The sequence below is a fragment of the Pinus tabuliformis genome, chromosome 8 (assembly GCF_031772625.1).
Source record: "Pinus tabuliformis cultivar Carrire ecotype Pingquan chromosome 8, CPIR1, whole genome shotgun sequence".
Taxonomy (NCBI): Eukaryota; Viridiplantae; Streptophyta; class Pinopsida; order Pinales; family Pinaceae; genus Pinus; species Pinus tabuliformis.
Window position 1 is genome coordinate 1,537,023,253 of NC_142294.1, and position 12,966 is coordinate 1,537,036,218.

The window sequence follows — 12,966 nt, forward strand, 5'->3', positions numbered from 1 at the left end:
GTTGGATAATTGCAAAAGTACCAGATTGCGACCAGTGATATATACAAATACATTTCCAATTCAATTACATGAGTTGAGTTCTATTCTTGGCTTCAAAAGACATGGTAGTGGGAGTGTCCACTGAAACTCAAATGCTTCAGTTGGCTGGCCTTGCAGGATAAAATCTTCACTTTGGGAGAATTTATCTAGCTGAGGCTTCATTAGTCCTAGTATATGTTCACTATGTATGCCACATTTGGAAAATGTGACTCATCTTTTTCTGAGTTGTCCTATTGCTACTGAAATATGGAATTCGGTCCTACCATTCTTATTAGTGGAATCTGGATTCAACATTCATTGGAGACTTGGTTTGTGACTCATCATGAGTTTGGTACCTTACTCTTTTATATCATGTGGGGCTGTAAGAATCTCAATATATTTGAGCACAAACAAGTAGATATAAGGCATACAGTATTGGGGATCTGGCATATTTCTCTGAAATAGGTCCCAAGAAGCATGTAATAAAACAGCAGAAGATTATAAAACAAGATGTGTGGCAAAAGCTCTGGGTTGGATTTTTTGATGGGACTTGTACTAATAGTCAATGTGGATGTAGTGTCCTCATTGAGCCTGATTGTAGTTGGTGGGCAGGGGCACCAACAACAAGGTGAAAATCATTGCTTTATGGGGTGTATTCTTCACTGCAAACTGGCTCAACATCAATGATTTACAGGTGTTCGGAGATTCTAAAGGCTCCATTGACTGGATCAAAAGGCTCTCTGGGTGATTCTAAAGACCTCCATTGACTGGATCAAAAGGCTTTCTCGGAGATTCTAAGGACTCCACTGACTCGATCAAGAGGCTCTCTCATTTCAGAAATTCTAAAAGCTCCATTGACTAAATCAAGAGGTTCTCTCATTTGGGAAATTCTAAAAGCTCCATTGACTGCATCAAAAGACTCTCTTGTTTCCATCCTCCTCTATTGTCATATTGAATGAAGCACATCGCATATTGAAACAATCCTTTCAAAACATCACCTACAAGCACATCTTCAAGGAGCAGAACAACATTGCTGATATAGCTATTAAAAAATAAATTTGATTAATTTTTTTTATAAAAAAAATAGATTCAATATTATAAAAAAATTCTGAATACTCAAAATATTGAAGCTATAGATACTCAAAATCCTGAAGTTCTAGCGCTGTAGCCCAGTTTTATCAAAACCTTTGCCAAATTTTATCAAAATCTTTATAGAGATTTCCACTACTTTCCGGTTAAAATGTGTCATCATTAAACTACTCTCTGTAGTTAATTAAATATTGTGAGATTACTTTCTTTGAAATCGACATCAATAACGTTAAACTACTCTCTGTAGTTAATTAAATATTGTGAGATTACTTTCTTTGAAATCGACATCAATAATTGCGCTGTTGTGCCTGGGATATAACGAGTTTCTGTACGTCGTTAGCGTACACATTTGTGAGATTGCTTCCTTTGAATTAGACAGAATTACACATCAAATTTTGCTCTCTGTTGTGCATAAGATATAGTGAGTTCGTGTACCCATTTTTTTTTGGATGTTACTGAGGAGATCCAGCCAGCTAAAAGTTTGGCAATGTAGAAAATGAAAAAACAAAAACTGGTGAACCAGCCACCGTGCCATAAGACAAAGAAGTTGCTTATCTATAACAATGATGAAGAAGAACAGTAGGCTGGTGAAAGATTTTTTTGCAAAACGAAACAACTCAGTCAGAAGAATGCTTAGACAAGATGGACTGGAACAACAGCTCAAGTATCCAAAAATTTCATCCAGAAACATCAATGGCAAGGGCCCCATTGGATGTCAAATTCTGTCTCGTGCATTCTGCAGGGAAACCCTGCGGAAACCTCTCGGCGTCAGTGCAGTAATTGTAAATCATGTAGTTCTGTTGCACCCAGCCAATACTCTTCTCTTGTGTGGAATTCAAACTTTGTGTAACTTGATTCCACCATTGCTGCTTAGAAGAAATAAAACAAGAGGAGACGTTTTTCTTAGCTTTGCAGACCTCTACTTTGAAGTTGCGATAAGACGCGACGAAGGGAGCTTTATCCCAATCAGTCTTGACCAAACCACCTCTGGTAGCCCAATCGTCTCCATCCCAAAGGCTGGAGTAGATTCTCATTGTTTGTTTATTCGGATATGGTACACCCAAGTCCTCACTGTTAGGAAATACCCTAATCGCAGTACCATCCACCAAGAATCTAGAGCAGAATGAATTATGGAAGTCAGAGAACTTCTGAGCTTGAGCATGCATTACCCCAAAACGAAAAACACAAAACAAAATGCACTACTCTAACAGTTATGTTTTTTTTCTCAGAAAGTTATGGAATATTTTGAAAAGGGATCAAAAATCTAATGTTAAATAATTCTAGGTGCCCTAAAAAATTTTGATGGTGCTAACCATTTTCCACTATCAAAAACATGATTCAAATACTGATTCTACAAGATTTTTTGAAATTTTTTTACCTAGATTCCCACCACTGACAATTCATCCGCCTCCATAGAAGACTCCTAAAAAAATAAGGAAAAAGAATCATATAAACACTTACATTATTTGTCTGGGGTTCCAGACAATTGTGTAGGTGTGAAAAGCTTTTGTGGGGTCGAACCACAAGTAGAACTGTTGCTCTCTGTTGCCGAGTCCATTGGAATAGATATTCGTATGCAAAACATAAGGATCACCAGAAAGATTCCCCAGGAATTCAAAATCTATTTCGTCATGGTTAGAAAACTGAGAGGAAAGCTGTAACGGTAGAATGCAATCAGCACAAACGTAAGATCCTGAGATAAATGAACAAGTTTTTATTTGAACCCAAAAAAAAACAGAAAACTTTTATTGGGAGCTGAAGTTCAACGTGTTAACTTACATAGAAGGTAGTAACTGTACCAGCAGAATTTCCAGGCACCAACTTGATTTTCATGTCAAATTTTCCAAACAGGTACTCGTTCTTGGATTGCAAAGCAGAACCTACGGGTTAATTACAACTTAATGATGTCAGATTATGTTCTTGCTTAAGAATAAGAGCATGTATTTTCTTTATGTACACCAATCATTGAGACTAGAGGCGCTCCAGATTATGTTCTTGCTTAAGAATAAGAGTATGTATTTTCTTTATAAAACTTAGATTAACATAAATCTAGCCTGATTTTAACTTAAATTAAAACACCGTACTGTATCCAAATGTTCACAAAATGAATTATTGACTTCCACCTGATGACTTGTCCAGGGAGAGCTGTATCTCGCGCCCATTGTCAAGTATCTTCGCATGATCATTTCCCCATGTGACATCAAAATCATCATAGAAATTCGCTGAAACACATGAAAAAAACAGCGCTGCAGCAACTGCATACAAGAGCGTGGTGAAATTTGCCATCACCAATGAAGTTTAGTATGCGGTCACTATCGGAGGCAAGGCAATGAGGAGTTCTACTTGCTGTAAATACAGATGAAGGCCTGGGATTCGAAGTCTGATTTATAGATACTGATCTTGTGAAGATTAGGATAACGAAGCAGAGAAGAGGAGATACTCATGCATGCACCTGCAACCTGATCAGCAGAATGTGGTGATTCTCTCGCGCTTTCTGCAGCCTTTTGTTTACTGTGGAGAACTTTTAAAGCAAGTGGGTTCCAATTGGAAAATTGAATGCTTTCCAGCGACTCTCGCATCCTCTGTGATCCTTCAGAGTCGGGCATTATTTGAATGCTTTCCCGACGTGTAACCCAATACATGAAAATGAAAATCCACTATTGGCCAGCATTGTTTAAGCAATAAAACAATAAATTTCTCTCCATTTCCTATGCTTAAAAGTGGCAGGTCGGCACACAGATAATCCCTTTAATTCCAAAGCTGCTGCACCGTTCTTCTGTTTCTTTTGTCGTGCTCATGTGCTTCTGCAAAAAAATTTAACCAGTTTGATATCACGCGGGAAAAGGATCATGTTAAAATACAGTGGCCATATTTGAATTTGAAGTTACATTTTAGTTTATCCAAGTTTTTGAATGAAATGTAGCTTTATTGACCGTAGGGTTTCTCCTGCTTTCACCGAATCAACTTGAAATAAAATAATTAATGTCTTATAACTATGCCATATACGATCAGATCTGGAACCAAAGATGTTCCAGTCCACCTAACTTCATCACTGGCCACTAGAAGTTTTTCAAAAATGATTGAAAAACTTTTTAAATATGACCCACAACGCATTCAGAAAGTATAAAGTGTAAACATTTTCAGTAGCCTGAAACATGTACTCGGCTTTGAATATGCGTATTGCTAGTCGCATAAATATTAAATTATTATTATTATTAAATTTTTGTTTTGGAATAAAGATTTTAAATAGCTTAGTTTAATGAGGAAGAGTTACTTGGAAAGAATTCCGATTAAATTTAAAGAAAATTTGGCAAGGATTTTTGTAAATCCAAGTCATAGTTGTTAAACTTCAAAATTTTAGGTGTCCTAGATGTTTTTGATGGTGTTGAATCCATTTCCACCATCAAAAACACAATTCAAACACTGCCTCTACAAGATTGTTTTAAATTTTTTTCCACGGATCCAACTACTTTTGGCGGCAATTCCTCCGCCTAGTTAGCCGACTCCATTTTTAAAGATTTAATTTAATTAATAATTATTAATTAAATCTTAAGGATGTGATTTTTATTTAATATTTTAAAATATTTTTAATAATATTCATAAATTTTATGTAATATTTTTAATAGTATTCATAAATTAATTGTAAAGATTCATTTCCAAAGTAGTTCTGTTTTTTTGTCTTTTTAATTATATTAATTAATTAAAAATATATATATTTTATGAACAAGTGTCAAATGAATTATGGTTTTGTTGACTTGTGATATAGATAAAGCATGGTATTGGCTCATAGCATTGTAACAAAACCTTTTTATAAATTAAGAATCTCCATGACAAAGTGAAAATGAATGGTTATGATTAACAATCTTGTTTATATATATGTTTAATTTATATATTAATTATTTTTCTCATTGACAATAATAATAATAATTTAAAATAAAATTACAATTTAGTTATTTTTATGATTTTTTAATTTTAACAATGTGAGATATGTAAGAAAATAAGTGTTTTGATTATCACTATGGATTGAGAATTTACCAACCATTTAATTTATATTATTTTACTTTTTGCGTGTGTATATATATACAATTTCTTCTCTTGAATTAAGAATACACCTTTTTTTTTAAATAAGAAGTTTCCTAATCATTAAATTTATTTCATTTAAACTATAATTGCACGGAAAGGCATATTACACGGGATATGTGTGGATTATGTCCATGCTCAATGTGAAGTTGATATGGGTCTCTCTTATAATAAAAATAAATTATAATAAAAAATAAAATTCTAAATAGAAATTCAATGTCTACTGTAATAAAAAAATAAAAATGAATATGCATGTTCAATTAATTTTAATTAAAAACAAAATGTCAATAATCCCAACCTCATTATGGTCACTCGATTTGTTGTTGATATTACAATCCAATGTAGTAAAACTAGCAATTGCACCAGATGTTGCAAAGGAAACTTCGTAAGGCAATAGCTTATAACATTAATTAATGCTTCTTTGATAGCTGTTGAAAGACAAAAAAATATCAACAAAAGGAAAGGACCATGCTACAATGAAATCTTACTATAGTGCTTCCTTGAGCCTTACAAATCATGAGGCCTATGTTGAAGTTAAAGTTGTCTGATTATGACAACATGAATGCCTCACAAATAAAGAAATAGATCGTGATTTGCTACCTTTGAAATCAAAGGTCATTTGGTATAATACCTCCATATTTCTTCTTGATCACTTCCTCTTTCTATAGACAAGCTTAATTAGTACAAAGCAAATTTTTTATAGTTTGAAACATGTGTCTACAAAGGACTATAACAATATTTTAAATAAATTTTGAATTTCTATGGGAATTAAGATCTACCCTTGAATAAAACTACACATATCTCCAATCTGGAAATTGAACCCAAGAATAACATCAACTACAACTCTTCTAGAGAAAATTTTCTGTGTTTCTCTTTTGACTGTTGACTCACCTATGTATTATTTCCTTCATGATCCTTGAAACTATTCAAAAGATCACATTGCTCTTTACCACTAATCTCCATGGTGTTTGCCATGTTCTTGTTTTAATCCAACAAATTCTTCTTTAGAAAATCTAACCCATGTCATGTAGTTGAAAATAATGTAGAGATCATTCAACAACATTTAAACCATTTTATCTTGAAAATCAAGCAAGTGTGGTCCATAAGCACTGCAATGAAAATACTATTTTTTTACATCAAAAGACCACACCTCACCTTGGTTTTAAAACAATGGCCCCAAAATTTATCAAGACCTGAAGAAAGATTAAGATCTAACCATTTTCTATTTTGAATTCATGTTTAACTTACAATCATGCTTTTTTTCAGGTATCAATAGCTTGAATATATTTTATGTTACAATGATGCATGTCATTAAATAATTGTTTTTTTTTTTGGAATCCAAAAAAAATGATTTGCTTCATTCGCTCCCTCCCTCTCGTTGTAGCATAAAAGAGGTGGTTGAGATTCCACATAAATTCTTCCCAATAAATATTAGTAACAATACCTTAATAATATTTTCTACACTAATCTACCTATCTACATCAAATATATTCATCATAAATCATGGTGGTGAACACTGAAAACAAAGTTCTCAAATTTTACCAAATAATATCATTAGTACATGCTTCACAAGATATTAAAAGCTAGTTTCAATGCTTCTGAAGTCAAACCCATATTATCATACATCATAAAATCGAATGAATATTAGATCAAAGCATGCATAATATCCAAACCCTTCTCAAAACATTTTGAAGCTAAAAATAATATGCAATTTGACACTTTACAGTCAATGAATCTATTATGTCATGTGAACCCATAAAAATGTACGCTGGCAGTCACATCATGAATATGCAACGTGGTATATTCTTTGTATATATAGCATAATTTGGTGCATTTTAGGGCTCACAAGGCATTTAGAGTGAATATCAAGTCCAACACACTTAATATAAACTCATAATATATAAAAGGTATCTCCAAATATTCACATTCATTACTAACTGAGAAGATACTCCAAATGCACAAAATATCAAGAGAAGCTCAAATACTAATCACCTTCGCCAATTAACCTGAACAGGGATTACCTTTTCTGAAATAAAAAAGAAAAAATGTCATCATTTAAAGAAATTTCTCCAAAAAAGATGAATAAAGATAAATCTCCAAATCAATTGAGAATTGACTTCCTACCAGTGCTAAGAGATCAATCACTTTTTATGTGCCCCCTGGTTGATTGAACTTGTGGAAACAATCTCTAAGTCCTTGGTGATATATAATTTGGTTTCCCATTAGGAGCTCTTGGAAGACAATGTCTCCTTATTATAGGAGTTCCCTTCTCCTAAACATTTGGACATGACCTTGGAGAATGATCATGAAGCTTTGCTTTTGTCAACTTAGTAGCAATCATGTAACTTGGAATCGATGGACTACCTTGAGAAGCATGTTCAATATGCTCAGTCTTAACAGATCTAAATGAACTGCATCTTCTAGGTTCCTGCTTCTATAACATTATTTCACATGTCTTCCTACTTTAATAGTAATTTACACCTAGTAATAGCAACATTCTGAGCTATACAAAACAGAGTATCTAAATTCCCTTACCCTTTCAAAAAATCCTCAATCTTGTACCGCCCACCTCAGCATCCACTCTAAAATTCCTAAGTTATTCTTAATTGATCAAGAGTATAATTTTTTTAGGGTGGTGTTCTATGTGCACTAAAATACCTGTGAGGTCCAGCACTATGTATGGGGTTTCGTTTTGCTTGAAGACATCCCATGGGCTGCTACTCCTCCACTCAAACACATGACCAAAAAAATGACTCCAATCATTGATTATGTTGTCTTAAAAAATAAAATTGGTCCTCAAGTTCTTTACCCTCATATATTAGTTGTTGTTGATCCACATGGATGCTTTGTGGGAGATCCAAATTTTGCTTTCATTCTTCCAGATATTCAACAAAATTTACGCATGGGTGAGGTTTTCTCAATGAGTGACTTAAACATGATTAGAAAAGTATTTCTTCAAACAATTGGCAAGAAAACACTCGGCATGTACCCTTTGTTATTATGATCACCAAATCTGAGTACTAACATAGCCGTTGGAGATAATCCATTTTGAACTTAACTATCATAAACAAATCCAATATGGTTTAATCCCCTCAATGGATTTTGATGACCCTTCATCACAAACATTTTCATGTTGGAAAAAACCAACCACATCTAGACTTCCATAAGGAAGAAAATCACATTCTTTAAGGAAGAAAAGTTTAGTTTGTTCATGTTTCCTCTCCAAAACAAAGTTTATATTTTTTGGCCAAGATAATGGATGGTAAATAGATGCATGATTTTATTTTCATTTGTTTTTATATTAACTTAATTTACAAATTAGGGGAATTGTAATTGCTTTTTATCCTATACTACTTACAACATAGACAATTTAATAAAAATTATCCATCCAACAATCGAACCAATAGAAATTGTTTTTACCACATCTCTCACATATCTCTCATGATTCATCATGTGATAAGACCATAGTTAATTTCAGTTAGCTCTAACGTAACCGAGAGGTTGCCTTGTTTCAGAATGCAAGCTCTTATTATAGTTCATTTCAACCTTGGATATATTTTGTGAGTTGATGTGATGTTTTTCTTGTGGCTAGAACTTAATATTGGTTGTCCCCTAGTTATCACGATTCAAAACTCAATCATCATCTCAGATTATTGTAGCATTAGATATATTCAGTGAGCTAATGTGATGTTTTATTTGTCACAATGATTCAAAACTCAATTATTATATCTCAATATTGACTTTCTCATTATTTGTTATGTATATGAACCCTTTAAAAAAACCATAGGAACATTTGATTTTACATTGTGATCTCCCTAACATGGGTGGGGGTTTCATAAATTAGAGAGAAACTTGAGTGGTTATTGTTAGAAATTGTTGTATAAGATGGGAAATTTGGATGGTCTATAGGAAATATGAATACCATAACAGATATCTATTTTGAATTTTCTAGTGTCTATGGATGCCATGCATCTAATAGGATCCATTTCAACTGAGAATGTCAATACATCATTGCGCCAATGACAAAGACCATTTATTTTAGCTTGTGACATCCCTAGCCCTTTTCTCTGATTGTGGATCAAGTTATAGACTAGGATAAACTCTCTCTTCAAAAAGTTGTGCATTATCTATTGGATGGAGGGAAAGGTTATAATACAATTTGTACAAAAAACTCCCCAACGTTGTCTCAACTTACTTTGTGTGTGCTTGTAAATACTTAGTTCTAAAACATTTTTCATATAGATGTTCACTTGCTTAAAGGAAAAATTGAACAAGCTATGTAAAATTTAAACCATTTAGATCTTAAGACTTTATTTTTTTTCCTTGTTTGCTATCAATCCTTGTCTTTTAAAGTTGTAAAACAACTTTCATATAACTACTTGTTTAGAGGCCAAACTCAACGTGTTATATAAACTATTCAAATCTTCATCCTTTATTAATTTTTCGTCCTTCTTGATATACAACACATCACAACATCACATTCACTGCATCATCAACTTCTCCTTGCTTGGAAATGAAGCATAGACTTTTCTTTATTTTATATCTTTCTATCTCCTTGTTTCCATTTCTCTGGAAATGAAGCATAGACTTTTCTTTATTTTATATCTTTCTATCTCCTTGTTTCCATTGCTATGTCGAAATATGTTTTTCTATGTTATCTTTTCTTTAGGTACTCTTCTTACCAACCTGAAGAATCTTAAGATTGCACTATAATGAACATAGATTTTGTACAAATCCTACTTCCATATTGAGAGGGTTTTATATGGATGTCATTAACCATTTTATGTTGATTTGATTTCATACTCACTGAGTATGATTTTTCCTTTGTGGGTCCTTGACTTATTAAATATTGTTTAATATACTAAGTTTTCATTGTATTTCTGAGTGCCTTAAAAGGAACTGATTTATATTTCAATAGCTGATATGATGTTGGTCTCTTTTATTGTTTGTGCATATAGTGAAAACACATCTGGCACTAAGAGAGATTTGGTAGCAGCTATGCAATTGGTGAACATGTCTTTGTCTATGGTGTTGGCTATTGGCATAACTTTCTTGATCTTGTATAGAAAAAAGTAAATTTGCATTTAGCTTATACTACATTAACCATGAAATTGCCAAAATTCAGGGCACACTTGCCATCACATTTATAGAGAAAACTATAATAGAGTACCACACTTTTCTTATCAGATCTAAATGCTCCTATATGCAACAACAGTGGCTTTCATCACTTCAAGAGCAGTAAAAACAAGTCTATTGAGAAAACAACTCCAACACTTAGAGAGATTTGGTAGCAACTATGGAATTGGTGAACATGTCTTGCTCCGTGGTGTTGGCTATTGGCCATAGCTTTCTTGATCTTGTATAGAAGACTGTAAATTTTCATTTAGCTTATACTACATTAACCATGAAATTTCCAACATTCAGGGCACACTTTCCATCACATTTATAGAGAAAATTAGAATAGAGTATCACACTTTTCTTATCAGATCTAAATTCTCCTATATGCAACAACTACCTTATGCCTCATAGTTTAAACTTGTGCAAGGAGGAGGAGTGTCAAGGTGCAAGCTAGAATAAGAAGAGGGGAAGTCGAGATTGAGTGGTGTATGAAGAATCAATGGTGAGCATTTGATTTGTTTAATGAAGGACACGGACCAAAGGCCTGCTAGATGTGTAGTGGAAATAAATGTAGATTTTGGGGAAGGAATAGCCATATTGGCTCTAGCAATTGGTCAAGTAGATATGAGAAACAAAGAGGCAAATAAGTGGAGTTGGTTTCTCTCATTCCTCCTCGAATTCCTTACCAACAAAGTTTCCCTGCAAAACAGTAGCAATACAACTTCAAGAATAGGAAAAGTCGCAAAAGAAAGAAAGGGTTTTCTCATAACCCAAAGTGGCATTTAGATAAATGGTTAAACAAAAAAATAATGGTGGTTCTCTACGTCGCAGCCTAGCACCATGGACTATGATCTATTCTAGTTGCTTCAACTTTTCTATGGACTTCAATAGCCATTCCGTCCTAGAACCCTTAACCTTCACACCTGTAACAACTTCGTCTCTGAGGACATTACTTATCAGAACCTCATTCCCCCTTCCTTTTCACATCAAACTTTGCAAAAAAGAGAAAATAAACAAATAAAACCCTAGCGTTGAACTCTGCAAAAATAAGAAAATCAACAAATAAAATCCTAACATAAGTCCCGCATTCGATTCCTGGGTTCAATGTGATTTCCATGAGATTAAAGTTTTTCCCTACCTCATGTACTAGACATTGATGGTGTTGATTCTCCACATGGAAATATTCTTAGAGGAGGTGATAAGCACTACGAAATTTTGGCAAGGGGGATTGCACCACCCATGCGGGGAAAACGTAAGTGCAATTAATTCAAAGGAAACTCAAAAGAGTGTGGATTTGAGTTAATAGGGAGACCTATGTGTAGGTTTTAACCCCATACAAAAATTACTTGCATATGAATTCTAAAACACAGAAAATAAAAAATGCGAGAGAATAACACATTAAACACATATACATAGAGATTTTCCCCTGGATCCCAAAACTGGGACTACCAACTTGATTTTTCATTATGTTCCTTTTAATGTTACAATACATATTTATACATGTTGAAGCATCCAATACCATGGACTGAAAACCATCACATCCAAAACCATGGACCGAAAACCATCATGTCCAAAAACCATGTGCGAAAAACATGCAAAAAACCATAGGTAGGTCCGCCCAACCTAATATAGGGTCCAAAGCCAAAATTTTCTGGGGCGCTGTCCCAGACCCCATAGAGTTGGGTTACCTACACCCCCCAAACCCCCTGTGACTCCCCTCGCTACACAATCAGTGCAATGAAGGGGGGGCTTTGCCCCCCTTCTAACCCCCTGGTTAACTACGTGGGCTAGTCATGGAAAGAATATAACACGACCCAACGTTCTCCCACTTGTTGTTTTCTTTCCATAAGGGGAACAAGAGAGCTTAGTCATTTATCCAGCCCTGCAATGCCCATTGTTTCTCTACACCAAGAGAACTTCTTAGAGCTCACAGATTTTGTCAATGCATCTGCAGTATTCTTCAAAGTGTCCACCTTTACCAGCAACACTTTTTTATCTTCTATCATATCACTCACAAAGTGATACTAAACATCAATGTGCTTTGTCTTTGAATGATATGCAGGGTTCTTTGCCAAGAAAAATGCACTTTGGCTATCACAGTCTATCCTTGTAGCTCCCTGTACTAACCCCATACTTGAACACAATCTCTGTAACCAAACTGCTTCCTTGCTTGCATGAGTGGCTGCCATGTATTCTGCCTCTATAGTTGATAGTGCCACTACAGATTGTTTCTTACTCATCCAACTGACTGCACCTCCAAATAGGTTAAACACATACCCACTTGTATATTTTCTCTGATCCAGATCTCCAGCCCAGTCTGCATCAACAAAGCCACAAATATCCAACACTCTGTCCAATCATGGTCTTCCTTGGTAGCACAAACCATAATCACTAGTGCCACGCAAATACTTGAAAACCCGCTTCACTGTTATCTAGTGCTCCTTCCCTGCTTTTGACATAAACCTACTCAATACTCCCACTACATGTGCAATGTCTGGTCTAGTATAGACCATCACATACATCAGGCTACCCACTACACTTGCATATGGAACACAGGACATATCCTCTTCCTCTTCTTTTGTCTTGGGACACCGTTCAGCAGATAACTTTACACCTACAGGAATAGGAAACTTCACCGGTTTACTATCCTGCATATTAAAC

General features: G+C 34.4%; 1 protein-coding gene across 1 annotated transcript; it reads right to left on the reverse strand.

Annotated features, from left to right (window-relative positions):
* Positions 1 to 1,659: 1,659 nt before the first annotated feature.
* On the reverse strand, positions 1,660 to 3,439 carry LOC149241782 (xyloglucan endotransglucosylase/hydrolase protein 24-like). Its single transcript, XM_089367589.1, has 4 exons — positions 3,231 to 3,439; positions 2,887 to 2,987; positions 2,569 to 2,762; positions 1,660 to 2,220 (listed from the first exon to the last, which is right to left on the reverse strand). Exons 1-4 carry the CDS (start codon positions 3,391 to 3,393, stop codon positions 1,785 to 1,787), a joined length of 894 nt encoding a protein of 297 aa, XP_089223715.1. The 5' UTR covers positions 3,394 to 3,439; the 3' UTR covers positions 1,660 to 1,784.
* Positions 3,440 to 12,966: the final 9,527 nt, after the last annotated feature.